This window comes from Eschscholzia californica, unplaced genomic scaffold, assembly GCF_041429995.1.
Source record: "Eschscholzia californica isolate CP2 unplaced genomic scaffold, dmEscCali1.0.p SCAF_4, whole genome shotgun sequence".
Classification (NCBI taxonomy): Eukaryota; Viridiplantae; Streptophyta; class Magnoliopsida; order Ranunculales; family Papaveraceae; genus Eschscholzia; species Eschscholzia californica.
In genome coordinates, this window is record NW_028238461.1 from 8,416,294 (window position 1) to 8,432,896 (window position 16,603).

General features: G+C 36.0%; 1 protein-coding gene and 1 pseudogene across 2 annotated transcripts; both read right to left on the reverse strand.

Annotated features, from left to right (window-relative positions):
• Positions 1 to 409: 409 nt before the first annotated feature.
• On the reverse strand, positions 410 to 1,790 carry LOC147542297 (mitogen-activated protein kinase kinase kinase 18 pseudogene; annotated as a pseudogene). The gene has a single exon (XR_015223519.1). The product of XR_015223519.1 is annotated as a mitogen-activated protein kinase kinase kinase 18 pseudogene (transcript).
• Positions 1,791 to 8,975: 7,185 nt separating this feature from the next.
• Positions 8,976 to 14,613, reverse strand: LOC147542298 (Saposin-like aspartyl protease family protein). The gene is made up of 14 exons (XM_086673265.1): positions 14,335 to 14,613; positions 13,554 to 13,919; positions 13,346 to 13,406; positions 11,594 to 11,688; positions 11,389 to 11,501; positions 11,064 to 11,232; positions 10,931 to 10,970; positions 10,768 to 10,832; positions 10,565 to 10,678; positions 10,343 to 10,407; positions 10,098 to 10,257; positions 9,873 to 9,992; positions 9,661 to 9,749; positions 8,976 to 9,272 (listed from the first exon to the last, which is right to left on the reverse strand). The coding sequence occupies exons 2-14, from the start codon at positions 13,911 to 13,913 to the stop codon at positions 9,188 to 9,190; spliced, it is 1,536 nt and encodes a 511-aa protein (XP_086529391.1). The 5' UTR covers positions 13,914 to 13,919; positions 14,335 to 14,613; the 3' UTR covers positions 8,976 to 9,187.
• Positions 14,614 to 16,603: the final 1,990 nt, after the last annotated feature.

Here is a 16,603-nt window from a genome sequence, read left to right on the forward strand (position 1 = left end):
GGTTGGTCGAGCAGACCGTTGCTTACCCCTACCTAATTTGACTGGTATAAAGCCTCAAGTATCCATGGTCCTTAGCCCTCCAAATTGTTTATGTTGAAACCTAATATTACCTAAATTTTAAAGTGTTCTAATTCACCTTTTCTTTTACGAACTTTTCAACTTTGGTTGGAATCACCACTTGAATTATGGACCTATTTCCTAACAGAATTACCACCAAACTAAAGAGACAACCAAGAATCAGCCAAAACTCAACTAGTTGACCTTACCTAATTTTAAAGATAAAAGTTGACTTTCAGCCGGCGACTTTGTTCCAAAGTCAGAGTTAGTCAATTCTAAACAACAAAAATCTAAAAAAATGAAATTTTTTGTTAATCAGAGTTAGAGAGAGAAAAAAAAAGGAGAATTGGTTTTAGGGTTTTAAAGAATTAGATATGAAGAAAACATAAATAAATTCTTTCTTTCTCTGAAAATTTAGATATCTAAATTCACATTTACAAATCATTACAACACTTTTTCTACTCTTACTACTACAACTATTACACCTAAAATTATAATCAAAGTAACTAATTATTTCATCTTTTTCAAATTCAAATCTTCCCCAAAACTCCACTTCTTCTTCTTGATTAATCAAATCTGAATTACCATCACAATTTGTAAGAATTTCATCCAATTCACCAGAAAAATCAAAACTTTCCTCAGAATTATTACTTCTAATGGTGATCCAATCATCATCGTCATCATCTTCTTCTACCCAATTGGGTTTTCTTGAAGATGAAACAACTTTAATTCTTTCAATTACAGAATTAGAACAACTTTCTGAAACCTCAATTGAATCCCAAATTCCTTGATCAAGTATACTTGTTGGAGAATGCATCTTCTTGGGTTCTTCAATTCTTGTAAAACAAGAATCAATTTCATTTATAAATGGATGATTAAGAAGCTGATTAGCAGTCCATCTCTGTTTTGGATCTCTTCTTAAACATTTACTCAAGAAGTCTTTACCTTCTTCAGAGAAGTTTATAGGAAATTCAGGTATCTCCCCTGAAAATCCAATTCTATATAAAGCAGAAATTGGATCTTGAACATCTGGCCATGGTGATTTTCCACTACCCATTTCAATAATTGTGCAACCAAGAGCCCATATATCAGCTGGATAACTCTGTTCTTCCCCAATAACAACTTCTGGTGCCATGAACAAAGGTGTACCCGAAATCGATATTTTCGAATCGACATTCGATTTCTTATCTACCCATTTAGCACAACCTAAGTCTGCAATTTTTGCACCATTTTTACTAATCAAAATGTTTCTACTCTTAATATCACAATGAGCTAAACCATTAGAATGAAGAAACTCTAGCCCTTGAAGAATTTCATAAGTGTAAGATCGAATGGAAAACTCGTCTAACCGACCGCCTTTTTCTTGAATTTTATCGAAAAGTGACCCACTAGAGACATACTCCATGAACATATTATACATTAACTTACCATTTTCAGATGTAATATCAAAACCCAAGTACTTAATAATTTGAGGATGATAATTTAGTGAAGCAAGAATTTCTTGTTCTTTTTTCAAGAATTCTGATTGAGAAAATTCTACTGACTTAACTGCAAATTGCTCGCCGGATTTACGAGATGTTCCGATTGAGACAGTGGCCGACGATCCTTGGCCAATTGTTTGACCTCTAATCCATTCCATTGTTTGTACTTAGAAGAGAGAGAGAGTTTGAGAATTTTTGAGTGAAGAAAATGAAGAACAAGTTGGTGCTTTTGGCTTGACAAAACATCATATATATACACATATAATATATGATCATTGGGAGTTAATACAAGTAACCTATCAAGGGCATCATAGAGTGAGAAACTTCCACGTGTTGAAAAGGAATGGGTTAACAACTTTTGGCCATTTGGACGGCTGTTGGGTTTGTTAATGAAAGCCAACCACATAGTGACACATGAGCATCTATAAAGTTAAGGACAATTTGTGTAAGAAATATGGACTTCCTCTTAGAGACCAATTCTTATGTCCAACTATATCCCATTCTTCTTCTTTTCACTCTACCAAAAACAAATATACTACACCTAAAATAAATACGTAGAAAATCAATTTTATACGTATTTGAATTGTCTGATTAAAATACAGCTCGTGCTAAATTCTTGAGCCAAAAACGTTCGTTAAGAATAGGGGTTGTAAAAATAGCATAACTCAATCTTTTACACTCTTTTCACCTAGTAGAATAATAAGGTAAGTTTGGGAATTATTGGTTGGTTTAGTAATAAGTGAGGTGTTTGGATATGGGATATTGGTTATGGATATTCTCAACTTTGATTTGTACTTACTAGTGGACTTATTAGATGAGGGAAAATTTTAGGTAGCAAAAGGATGAATCTTGGTATATCTTTCTCTCTCTAGATATGGTCAATAATTTGGGGTATTTGCATATAATTTAAGAGATTTACTAGTCTTTCTTATTTTGGGGGTTGAATGATGATCATTCACATACATACTTGACAAATTAGTTTGAATTATTACATTCATCTACCTAATTGTGCAGTAATTATCTTAAAGTAAAACCTAATCCACCCTCATTTAATAAACTCAAATGAGGAAAACTTTTATAAGAAGATATTTAGATGAGTGCGGTACACTTCATAAACTTGATTTACATATAATCATGGGATATATAGAGACGTTAGTTAGTTCTATTTTAGATTAAGTGATGTTTAGTAGAAAGGGATCGAAAGAAACTACTGATTTAGTCCCATAATGAACATTAGACACGATATTAGTGTTGTAATCAAATTTATAACTAGTTGTTGATTGTCAAATCTAAACAAGTTAATTTTGGGTGGTAGGTCAATTGGTTAATCATAGTTAGCTCTATCGATTATCAATTCAAATCATTTTAGATTGGGTCATTAAATTTTTTACTCGACCGTTTAACCTTTAAGACCACTGATCAGTTAACCTAATCACAAGTTGAGCTAGATTAATAGTAACAAATCGAAAATGTTCAACCAACTAGCCAAAGTGTCCCAACTAGTAGTTATTATATCATACCCTTTGAGGTATCAAAAGGTTAGAGTATTAGGACAGATAAGGCTCAAGTATAATAATAATAATATAAGATAATGTGAAAAAAGCTAAGTGGTTTGAACTTTTATATTTTAAAGGGTTAAGTTGGTTTGAGAAGAAGTTAGGGTTAAGGATTAAAAGTACTAAAGAAATAAAGCCCAAAATTGAAAGAAAGAAGGAATAAAGAAAAGAAGAATTAAGAGGGAGGGAAGAAGAGACGTTGTAACAAACCAAACCATCCAGAAGTTATGATTCTTTCTTCTTCTCTAACAGTTGGAATTTGGTTGTAAAGAAAAGCTACCCTCAATTAAAACGTTCACTACAAACATTTCTACTTTTGTTTCTCTCTCTAACTTGTTTTGTTTGTTTTGCAAGTTGGGAAGGAAGGGAATGAATGAGATCATCTTTCTAGAAAGAGAGAGAAAGAAAAAAAAAATTAAAAAGGTTTTTATTTTTCTTGGTATTCAAATCTAAAATCATGACTCAAGATATAAATTAATTCGAGTAAGATTTTTCTCTGTTTATTGGGACTGAGTTCCAAATTTATTTGAATCGGACTTTAGAATAAGTCTAATATTTTTGAATCTCAAATCACAACCGTCACATCAGTTGTACAATTTCTTTTGTTAAGATCCTTTATGATTCTAGCATTTTTGTTTTCTTTTCTCATTGTCTGCATTTAATTATTTTAGAGGGGTTGGGCAAAAGGCCCAAAATCAGCCCAACAATATGTATCAGGCCCACTGCAGATAAAGAATGAGGGGCAGGTCCAAAAAAGTCAGGCTAGGGGTGGAATTTCCGAAACACCCTTCTTTTTTTTGAAATTTACGAAACGACCATCGAAAAATTCCCGGGAAACTCGAAAATTTCTGACAAGTAATCTGACACGCCTCCCATCAGACTGTGTACTTTCCATAAATTCACAAAATTGCCATCGAAAAATTCCCGGGAAATTCGAATTTTTTTGGAAAATAGTCTGACGCACCTGACATTAAACCTTGTACTTTCCATGAATTTACAGAATTGCCATTACAAAATTTACCAACTTGCCATTTTCGTTCTTTTTTCCAGATTTATTTCTTATTTCTTTTTTATTTTCTCCCACACATATTTCTCTCTCCAATCTCAACAAATTTCGTTCTTTTTTTCTAGATTTATTTCTGATCTCTTTCCAATCTCAACAAATTTCTTCATTTTTGGTAGTATTTCATTGATTTGTATAAAGAAATTTTCTTGTGTACCGGGAACTATTTAGTGTACTGGTCATTTTTTAGATATGTACTACACATTTTTGTACTGGAAATTTTCTTGTGTACCGGGAATTGTTCTGTGTACAAGCCATTTGGTTATGTACTAGAAATTTTTGTAGTGGGAATTTTCTTGTGTACCGGGAATTGTTCTGTGTACTCGTCATTTGGTTATGCACTAGACATTTTTGTACTGGGGAATTTTCTTGTGCACCGGGAATTGTTCTATGTACTGGTCATTTGGTTTAGTACTGGACACTTTTGAACTGGGAATTTTCTTCTGTACCGGAAATGGTTCTGTGCACTGGATATTTGGTTATGTACTTTGATGTTTTTAGAGATGAAGAAGATAAAATGTGAAACAAATAAGAGTGATGAAGAAGAAAAATAAGAACATAAAACTTTTAGAGAGAGAGACAGAAAACTTTGATGTTTATAGAGATTGAAAGAGATGAAGAAGATAAAATGTGAAACAAAATAAGAATGATGAACACCCAAAATTGAGAACATAAAACTTTTAGAGAGAGTAAGAACAGAAAATTGATGTTTTTAGAGATTGAAAGAGATGAAGAAAATAAAATGTGAAACAAAAAAGAATGATGGACATCCAAAAATAAGAAAATAAAACTTTTAGAGAGAGAAAGAAAAGAAAATTTATGCTTTTAGAGATTGAAAGAGATGAAGAAGATAAAATGTGAAAAACAAAATAAGAATGATGAAAAGAAGATTTTTGGATGTATAAATAAGAAGAAAGAAGGAGTTGAAACAAAATATAATGGGAGGGATCCAAAAAAATTGGCTGAAATTTCGTCAAAAAATGGCGCCATTTTTGAATTTTCAGAAAATCTGAATGTTTCTCTGACATGACGTCATGTACGGGGAATTAATTGATTCGCTGTCGTCCGTCAGATTGTCAGAAAACACAGAAATTTCCCGTGGAGGGGTAAAAGAGGGATAAATAAAATAAAAACCAGGAAACTGTGAGCTGTCCTGACAATTTGGACTGGGTTCTAATTTTTTTTTTGGGCTGGGGGTAATGCTTATTTACCCTCCATTTTTTGGGCCTCTCCCTCAAAAATCCATTATTTTATAAAATATAAATCGTCCAAATAACAATAAATCAATCAAATTAAGTCACTCAGACGAGTCAGTAAAAAACAACTAATCTAAATTTGCCTTCGAGTAAAATTTCAGGTATCATATATAAAAGGAACAAACTAAAATAAGAGATCATTATCGAGAATAATTTTAAGGGTTATTTCCCAAATGACCCCCAACTGTGTGACCAGCTTCCTGCCTGGCCCCCTACTTTACCAAATATTCCCGTATGGCCCCCTTTTTCCGTTATCTTTAAATGTCTGTTACTCTCTCTCCTCCATCTCATTTTATCTCTCTGTCAAGTCACCTATCACGCCACATCATCATCTTTTCCGGCAGGGGTCGCGGCCGGCCAAATTTCCGGCCGGCGACCTTCAAATATTAAATTTTTTAATTATTTTTTTTTATGTCTGAAGTCGCCGACCGGCGACTCTCACCGGAGAAGATGATGAAGTGGCGAGAAGATGAGGTGGCAGAGAGAGATGATGAGATGGAGGAGAGAAGATGATGACTAGTTAATGGAAAGTTAACGGTAACTGAAAAAGGGGGCAATATTGGTATTTTTGCTAATCTAGGGGACTAGGCAGGAAGTTGGTCACAAAGTTGGAGGTCATTTGGGAAATAACCCTAATTTTAAATTACAAATATACCCCTTACGAAACACAAGTTAGTTTCAAACAACTCAGATGCAAGACAACTCGATGGGAGTCGAATTAGATTTAAACAATAAGCAAACACAATTACCACCATACTTAAGATGGAGAAAAGGATTACATGACATGCCCCACTTGTAAGCAAACCAATACATTTAAATTGATTAGATTTTGCTTATAGTAGTTGTGCTACTTGATTACCACTTTGCCCTCCTCTTTCCCTTTGCTTCTTTTGGTAAAGGGTGGGAGGTTAGGGTCCACTTCTTGTCCATTAAAAGTAGGCCACGTTGAAGTAGGTGATAGTTCTTACACTTTTATGAGGTGGACTACCTTCTACTTCTGCCTTTATTGCCCGCCCCATTTATCTTCAAAAACAAAATATATCCGTTGAATTTGAGGGCAAGTCAACGCGGGCTAGGGTTAAGGCAGTGGCAGTTGGACCCTTTGAGTTTGAACTATCCATACAATGGTCTGATCTCAAAATGTCACTCGTGAATATGGATCTGATACCACATTAAATTTGTAGTCATCTAACTCAAAATCAATCGACAGACGTTGACGTTGCTTACTTACATATTTTGTGCTGAGACAAAAATCAAAACATACAATTTCGATATCAGCTTTACTGGAGCTATTTTTTAAAACGATCCGTTCGAAGAAAAGTAATGGGTAACTTAGTAAAGGCTGAAAATGAATTAGGATGGTTAGGGTACAATTGGCAGGTATGGCTTGGTCTTTGGTGGGTGGAGAAGGTAAAGTTAATAATATGATGATATGATGATATTGTGGACAGAAGTGGTGCCAGGTAGTCTGTGTGTGAGTTAGCTTAGCTGCTATTTCAACAACATTATCTTCTTCAATTCTCTTCCTTTATGTTCAGCTATATGGAGATAGCTTATTATTACATAAATACTCTATTTTGCCCTCCACCTATTATTACTTATATTAGGTGGCAGATTTGGTCATGCTGGTGTATGAAAGACCTCACCTTTCATAAGTTGGTGGTGGGTATTTACTTTTGGTGTTTATGAGAGCATTTTTAATGCAAACCTAAAAACAATAACTCTATTAGTCATATACCTAATGATGTAATATGTCAATACTCAATTGGGAACTCACCCTTAGGTGGCAGAATAGAGACATTCTAATTTTTGTTTCTCTCCAAAACAATAGAACCTCAAAAGTTGTTCTATAATTCTTCTAGTTAACAAACAGATATCGTCGGACAAATACTAATAGGCCGGGATAAGTTAGGATGACGGGATATGGTTTTCGACGCTTATATATAATATATGGACTGAACACAACAACTGAATTTTTCGAGGCAAATCAAATCCGACTGAAGTTGTCACACAGGCGGTAATCAGCGAAGTAAAAATTAGGGCAACAACTTGGAAACGCAAGACAGTGGAGACAAATGAGGCCAGACTTATATTAAATAAGTGGAACTTATCTATTCCACTAGTCAGGAAGGTTCAAATGTCATGTAAATGGAGTAATAAATAGCGATGGGGCTTTCGATTTCTCCTTTGGTGGTTATGGTGCATTCTTAAGAGACCGGCAAGGGGAAACTACAGTGGCAGCAACTGCCATGACATAAAGAGTACTTGTGCTTGTCTATGAATTACAGGGAGCCAAATTGGGCATATAACTAGTATTAAAATTCAGCAGAATTCGATTCCAAATAGCAACTGACTCTACACTAACTGTGTTTATCTTGACTAATGTTATGTGCTTATCTTGACTAATGTTGAGAAACGACCACTTTGGCAGGTGCTTCGATTGGTGAGAGAGATCCAAGCAATATCGGCACGAGCCCACTGAATTTTCCTGTGAATTTGTTAAGACCCACCGAAATTCACTCCAGTAGCCTATCTTTGTGAATTCGGTGACCTCGTACTGAATTGTGAATTAGTAACCTCGTGCAGAATTTACAATAAGAACCCTTTTAACAAGAATGGAGATCTATAAAACTTCCCATAGTTTATTAGTATCTTCCTGTCACACCTAACTTGTATAATAGAAAATAAGATGAGTTCTTATCCATGATCCATATGAATAGTGACATTTGCTAGGGTACCTTATTAATTAAGTAATTAGTAAACTAAACTAGAAATAGTAACTGCAGACTTTATAAATCTATAAACTGTTAAAGGTAAAACTTAAATAAAAGGAGAAACCTAACTTAAAGGACTATTCTAATTAGGGTTAGGGTATCTAAATACATTGAACATTCAAGCAGATAAGTTCCAATCAATTTGGCAGCCTAATTAAAATGAACATCTCGACCTGTGCTTCTTCAACTTCATTAAAGGGTAACTTAATTATCTTCATCCGCCCAACTTGACCTGTTTGACTATTTCCCCCGGATCCACACCGACCCATGGTGAGCGGGTGGCCCAAGCAACCAACACCCCTTCACTTCCTCTTCTCCCTTCATTTCAATTTTTTTTCACTTCCAAATTTTCACCAAATTTCTTAAAATCGACTATCTGAATTTTGTTTGCTGAAAAAAATGGCTAAAAGAAGACTTCGAAAGATCTGTATTTCATTTTAATTTCACTTCCAAACCATACTTGATGGACTTATTTTAACCAAGTATTTGGTGAAAATAGAAGAAGTGGGTGATAAACCCCCGAAAAAAGAGGATAAGGGAATTGCCTAAATTCCCTCTGACCATACGCTGTCAACTTATATTGACCAAGTCTCGGGCGAAAATTGAACAAAAATGGGCATGGCCTATAAAACTTCCCTTCAACTGATTTAGAAAACCTAGATAGTTTGATGCCAAGAGAACCAATAAATAATAAAATTTTGGAACTTTTGTACGTGGCAAAGTTTCTCTTCCAGTTTTCGCTTTGTGTCCTCTCATAAGCAGGCGTAAAGCGATAGGACATTGGCGACTTTCACATCGTAATAACATTGTCAACTAACAACAGTGATTATAAACATATTTACATGCTAACTGAGAAAGTATAGGTTATGTTTACGTCATATAACATTTAGGCAGCAAGGACTATTAAAAACTTAAATAGTTCAGAGAAGTTGAGCAACATAATATGGCTACATGAAACTCACCTACCAACAGACTAGACAGAAAAGAGACGAGATCGAAATCAAGCTGCTTCTGCAAACCCAACCCTAGAGTTGCCGTAGTCAAATACTGTGTGATATCTACCCATGAAGACATCTCCCAGGATCCTACAATAAAAGGGGCTCATTATAAAATAATTGAGCATTTACCAGCTGCCAATAAAAGAATATAACTTTTTTTGTTGAAATAATCTCAATCGATTTTCATTAAGAGATATATCGAACGAATCCCTTGTAATGGGTTTTCTCAAGTGAGGTACTATAGGAAGCAGCCATGTTTATGAAATAATGGTCAAGCTAACAGTTTCATCGATTTTTGAAAAGAAAGAGGCGTAAAAAAGGTCGTTTGGTAGAAAAGGCAAATAACGATGATGATGATAGTGGTCTGCGATAAAACACATCTTCATTCTGTTACAATGGTTGTGTTTCGGCCATTGTTATGGACCATACTTCCCACAAACGATACGGGAGGATCAAAGGGAAAGAGAACAAATACCAGAGAGGGCCGCGAGGAGGCGCCACATCCAAAGCTGTAAATCCACTAATGCACTGAGTCGCTGGCCCTTCGCCCACCTTGAGAATGTACTGTTCACACCAAACAAGAAGAGCCGAACAAAAACGATAATTTTTTACCGAGCATGGATTCTTTCAGCTGAACTCATATATGATACGAAACTGGCAAAAGGAAATTTAGATTTGTACTAGTACCTGATCTGGAGTAAGCCCGAACTCTTTACCGCCAATAGTAAAAGTGATATTTGGCATGGTTTCAAGCCCATTACAGTCAACAGCTGATTCTCCCATTGGACTTGGCAGTCTTTCACAAAGCTGCAATTGCAATAGCTGACACAAATTAAAATATGCAGTAGAAAAAGATACCCGATGTCTACATAAAAAAAGATAGCAGGTCGACCAACGTAAATGCCATTTCACCTCGTTGACGTAGTCCAATATACGCTCTTTTGTTTGATTCTGCCTAAGCTGGTTTTGCATCCATACAACTGTCATCTCACAAGCCGAGCACATTGCATCATGTAGACCATCAGATAATTTACCATTGTTGTTCTCGTTAACTACACTCTCGATGCCAGTACTGCAGTAATAGATAGAAAAATGAGCCTAACTATGTTTCCACCAGATAAATAAAGCAGCAAGCACACAAAAAAAAAAAATACTACCTTACACCTCGAGTACCATCGAAGGTACACAAACCGATCTGGGAGCAGACTTTTTTGGGTTGTGTCTGTAAGAATGATGGGTACCCAGTTAGAGAAGAATATCAAATAATACTCCATAAAAGTATATCTTTGTAGATAGGGTTGAGAAAACCGTCGCATTAAAAGCTAGAACATAAATAAATGACATAATTATTATGAAGTGTGATGTCGGTTAGTTTATACCTCTGCTAACAGCAAGTCCACGATCATCTCACCATATTGAGAAACTACTGATTTGCACTGCTGGCTAACAACCCCAGTTGCTCCAATGGCATGATTAATTTCGGTAATAATTGTCTGATTGAGAAAAAAGAATAACTGGATATCAGACAACTAATCACGTCGAAACAGTTAACCCTATCTTTTGAATTGATGGAGCTACTCACAGTTGGACCAGCCAACAGAGACGTCCCCGAATCAGCAATAGCCGCACAACCATCAGCACAGAATCCTGAAAATGAAAACGATGGTTTAAGACTCTAAATAAAATTTGAGTTCTATTCACGGATTACAAATTCCACTAGCTAAGGAGAGTTTCTTTGTTATTACCAGTTGTTCTACCCCCAACAAGGACATCAGCCATATCAAACTGGGATCACAAATTTGAATACACTATGTTAGAGGGTGAAAAGCGCTGCTGTTATATAATTATATTTGGGGTAAGAAATTTCGGGGGACTCACCTGCCAGTACCCTTTCTGAGTAACAGGAACATAGGTATGATTGCCTATAAAATGATTGGGATCAACACCGCCAAACACAATTTCACCACCTTCTTCGTCCTCTGCATTTCGGTTAAACCAAAATGAGAAAACAGGTTCCTTGACAAGGCCTTGCTTGACCATGTTATACCTGTAATGATTACACGTCTGTCAATTCAGATCATTGGGGCTGATACTTGGATATTGAAAAAAAAAAATTCTGCAATTTGTATTAGGAGCAGATCAATGCTCTTAAGAAAGAGTGAAAGACATCCAGTGTAACACCGATAAAATAGATGCCACGTACCACACAGGAACAGCATTTCCTACGGAGATCTCCTGAAATCCAAGTCCAAGTATACCATCAAATTTAGCAACCACGAATGTGATACTTGGTTCTTTGGTTGCCTCTATGAACTCCTGAAAAGGAAAACCATTATCAGCATAAGATCTCTAGCACCTAAACAATGGATTTCGTTTGACAGAATGAAATTATTTACTGTGAAAAATACCTGATTCTCGACAACAAGATCACCAATTTTGACATTATCTTCGCTAAAATAACCAGAAATAGCTCCAGTACCATAATGGATTGCAGCTGATTTTCCTGCACAAATAACGACACCAACAATTGTCAAAACATGCACAAGGTGTATTTCTAAGCAGCTGGGCTCTGGATCGGCCAAGGGCCGAGTAACTCGACCGAGTATAACTTTGCATAATTACTATATATAATTGAATACATCCTATTTTCATTTATATACAACATATATTAACTATTACGTGGTTCAAATTAAACTTAATAATTGCAAAAAGCAACTATCAGAAAATAATTCTAAACTAAATAAACTGAATAAGTATCAACTATCAAAAAAGCAATGTGTCAAAATCAGGAATTCAGCACGTAATGTTCAACTTTCAGATTGTGCAGATCGAAAATTCAGATTTTTCTGCTATAAAAATCAGAATTCATGACGTACATATGTTTCTCTCTTTTTTTTTAAAGTTTGAATTATTCTTTAATGAAGGAGAGAAAGAATACAAGGGAATTGGAAAGAGATTGTGAAAAAACAAGCTAATTCATAATCTCCTACCAATTCAAAATAAAATCCAAGAAAGTTAAACTTTTGCCCAGGGCAGGTTTCTAGACCAATGATAGAGTAGTCCTAGAACATCCTCTATCTCAATGCTGCTGGGAGAATCCTTCAACTCGAACAACGGAAAAAGAAGAAAAAAAAACTCTCTAGAATTTAAAACGCGAAGTTTCTGTTTAGTCGAAAGGCAAAAGATATGAAGTACTGAAAGGAGAATCCTTCAACTTACTTATCAATTGCTGGGTTGTTGAAGAGATTGGATGAATCAAAGCTTTTCTTCTTCAAACTGGACGACTTGCGTTCATTGGACGTCTATGGTTTAGATTCTTGTATTTAAAGTTAATATTAAAAACTTAACTTGTTTTGATGCTTGACTAATAATATTAAGATACTATTTTAAATTTTAAAATCACCATGTTTCTTGAAAAGGTACAGAAAAACTGCCCAAAACAAAATAAAAACCAGGGCAAGCCTAGTTACTCGCCAAGCCCCTAGATTGGAGCTCGGCTAGGGCTACCCCGAGCCCGAGCCGATCCCCGAGTCACTCAGCCGAGTTTGACTACACAGGTTTATCAATCAAAATAAGTCACGGACTCGGAGGGAAGAGAATTGGACTAAAATGCATGAGCAAAAGAAACTTGTTGCCCATCGTGCGTAATGCCAAATGCAATTCGTTGAAAATTTAAGATCATCCGAAGTAAATCTCTTTGAAGAAGACATTTGTACATAAAACTATAAAAGGTTCCTTGATGTGGTTATGAGTGAATCACAACCCAAAAACAATGCCACAAAAGCACACGGATAACAAATAAACATGACTAAGTGGTACCACAAACAATATAATTAGGTAACTAGAAAATTACATGAATGGCAATCCAATTATATACCAATCGGGAACGAAAACAACATACGCCACGGAAATTTATTAACATAAGAATGAAAGGTGTTAGTGAAGTGGTGAGATAACTAACTGATATTGGAGCAGAAAACGAGTTAAAATGGAGAATATGTAGCTACAAATCTTTTGAGCTTGCAGTTATTTTTAATTAGTCTTGTTCTTTTATAAACCCACTAACCAAAATAAGAGTGACAAGCAATGAAGCGAGCGAACTCTAACTCGTTTTGCTAAGAATTTGAAAACGCATGTTCGGTTTAGGAAGAATAACTCACCATTCTTTGTGTAGGTAGTTGACTCACTTGACTTGTACTTCGAATGGAAAAAGCAAGCAATCTGCGAACGAGTTAAAAATATTGAGACATTGATCTTTGGCTCTAGCAAAAACTATGATGAACTTCACTCGACCACTATAACACGACATATAATTCCAACAGCAGATATACCGTTAAAACTCATCTGAGAGTTGAGACAGAAACTTACTGAGAAATAGCACTTTGAAGAGGGCACCCAAAGGTTCGAGCTACCGGTGTCGAAAATGACAGTGAACTTCTGAGGAGGACTCCCAATGCCAATTTCACCAAAATATTGAGCATCCATGTAATTCTTCAAAGTTACAATATCAACATCCTCGGAATCACCTAGGTTTCCACGGAAATGATACTTACGGAGAGAAGATCTCAAAGTATGCCATTCCTTAGACACAAGTCTTTCGCTCGCATCCAACGTCCTCTTTTTCAGACCAATTCTTACTAACCCATCACTGGATTTTGAAAACGTCGGAGAAAACGATATCAGAGTACAGAACAGAAGTAGCACCAAGGCTTTGCATGTCTTTCCCATGTTCACCTGTGATTCCAAAGTAAAGCAAGTATAGTTCAGGCATTCAGGATGATCACTTATATACCAATAATTCTTACAGGAAATGGTAAACAAGCCCTAGGACACAAAACCCAGACTCTATTTACTTCTGATTTTTACTAGAAACAGTCAAAATCAAACCTTTTTCATCAAGGAGACATATGGAGATCTAGACAAGACCTAAAATTTCTTAGTAAAACCCATTGAAGAATCACATATGAAAATAAAAAATCATGATTTATTTCTCAGAATTACAGAATAAATATTTCTAATTGGAAAAAAAACATTAACAAAGAGAAACACAAAGGGGAAACTAGAATTCAACAGAAGACATAAAAGCAGGCACATATTAAGAAGAAAACAGAAGGCAAGGGAAGAATCATGGAGATACATGACTACTCACCGATCGGAGAAGAAGCAATTTGAGGAGAGGAAGGTTGAGAGTGAAGAAGAAAACTAAAGAGAGAGAGAGAGAGTAATGAACTATGTGTCGGTTCCCTCGTCCCAAGCAAGCAAGATAATCTGAAACTCTAAAGTGAGAGAGTTTTGTTTTGATACATCTTCACGTATACACGACTCTCGATAGTACCAATAAGTAGTTTGTAGTCATGTGTCCACCATGTGGTGGTAGGACACTCCCTTTTAAGTCCATGAGGTATTGAGATCGAGTCTCGTTGTAAGTAGTTTATCACCCAGATTTATCCTACCTAATTTAGGCAGTAAGTAAAATAGTTTATCTCCATCCCTTCAGCTTTGTCGGTGAAGGGTGCGTCTGTAACACTTATAGGGGGCGCTTTTAAAATTTTCCCAAAGTAATGATACATGATGCCATGTAGTCGAAGTACTTTTCTGTAAACGTGCAAGACTTTTTTCGGTTTCAGATTACCGCTTTTGGAATTCTATCGCTTCTACTAGCAGGTTTTTTTATCAATGTCTAGGTAGTTGAAAACATTTGGGTTATTTCCCAAATAGCCCCCAATTTTGTGACCAGTTTCCTGTCTAGCCCCCTACTTTATCAAAAATACTCAGATAGTCCCCTTTTTCAGTTTCCGTTATAAGACCGTTAACAAATCATCACCTCTCTTTCATCCAACTCATCACCTCTCTCTGCCACCTCATCATCTTCACCGGCGAAGGTCGCCGGCCGACCAATTTTCCGGCCGACGACTTTCAAACATAATTTTTTTTTTCAGTTTCCGTTATAAGACCGTTACCTCTCTCTGCCACCTCATCATCTTCACCGGCGAAGGTCGCCGGCCGGCCAATTTTTCGGCTGACGACATTCAAACATAATTTTCTTTTTTAACTCTTCTCTCTAGATCTAGTGAATCAAGGTCTGTTCACAGGGCATTAATCTGGTGAACCAGATCTAGAGAGAGTGACAAAAAAAATTATGTTTGGAGGTCGTCGGCCAGAAAATTGGCTGGCCGGCGACCTTCGTCGGTGAAGATGATGAGGTGGCAGAGAGAGACGATGAGTTGTATGAGAGAGAGGTGATGACTGGTTAACGGTGTTATAACAGAATCTGGAAAAGGGGGCATCTGGGTATTTTTGATAAAGTAGGGGGTTAGGCAGGAAACTGGTCACAAAGTTGGGGTCTATTTGGGAAATAACCCAAAACATTTTTGTGCTAAATTAGTAGGATTTTTCTCGGTGTCTAATGTCGTTTTTAATAACTTTATTGCTTCAGCTATCAGTGCTTTTGTTGGTTCCCGAATATAGTTTCATGGTAAACTAACAGGGTTTTTCTTTGTGCATTACTTGATCAACACTTCCATCGGTTCAACTATCAAGGCTTCTGATTTTTGCCTGGTCATGGTCTAAATGTTCTATCGTTAAGCTAGCAGGATTTAAAATGCTCCGTTGTGCGAGGCTCTTTTGTGTCAGAAGGAATCAGATCTTAAAGTGTTTGGTTGTATGAGGTTTTTTAGTGCCTGATAGATACAAGGCTTTAAGTGCTCGGTTGTGCGAGGCTTTTCTATGCTTGAAAGAATCGGAGGTTTTGCATAGCCATGATAGATTCTTTGAAGCTGATGATATGTATGAAAAAACAGTAAGTTGTTCCATTCTGAACTTTAATGATTTCTGATTTCTGATTTCTGATTTCTGATTTCTGATTTCTGATCTTTAAATGAATACCAGTGATTTCTGATTTCAATCCTGGTGAAATGATTCTAATGTTTGAATGTTGTATTTTACGAGATGTTAAATGTTGCTGATTGCTATTAAGTTCTTCAAGAAAACCCTAGTTTTTGGAGCTAGCCTGGAAACTGATACCATGTGAGTTTTCTAAGAACTTTAGGTTTTTATTTCAATCAATCTATTAAACTCTATTACAATTGGTTTATATAGAGTTTAGAGAGAAAGATAGTTAGTTACAATTAGGTAGAATAGTAACAACTAATTAACTAACTACTTAACAGAATTATCAAAGTTAGTTAAGCTAACTAACTTTGTTTTCTTGATTATTTAGGTAAAAGAAGTGCCTTCAGAGTTGTGTTGAAGGAGTGCCTCTAGATGTTATCACTGTCGAGCTGGACCTTGAGGGCTTGGACCACTTGCTATCTGTTTTACCCTTTATTCCAAAACCAAAGACTAACACCTAGAACCCCTTTTCTCTATCTCTTCAAAACCCTAGTCTTACATTCCCCCCTCAAACCGATGGTGTCAGC

Bases quoted from the DNA above. Each gene is read 5' to 3' on its own strand.
- LOC147542298 (XM_086673265.1), bottom strand. From the start codon at position 13,913: ATGGGAAAGACATGCAAAGCCTTGGTGCTACTTCTGTTCTGTACTCTG. The intron at 11,689-13,345 runs GTGAGTTATTCT...TTATTTGTGCAG, and splicing joins AACTACCTACACAAAGAATG to GAAAATCAGCTGCAATCCAT. The intron at 10,408-10,564 runs GTATAAACTAAC...TCATTCTTACAG, and splicing joins TGGACTTGCTGTTAGCAGAG to ACACAACCCAAAAAAGTCTG.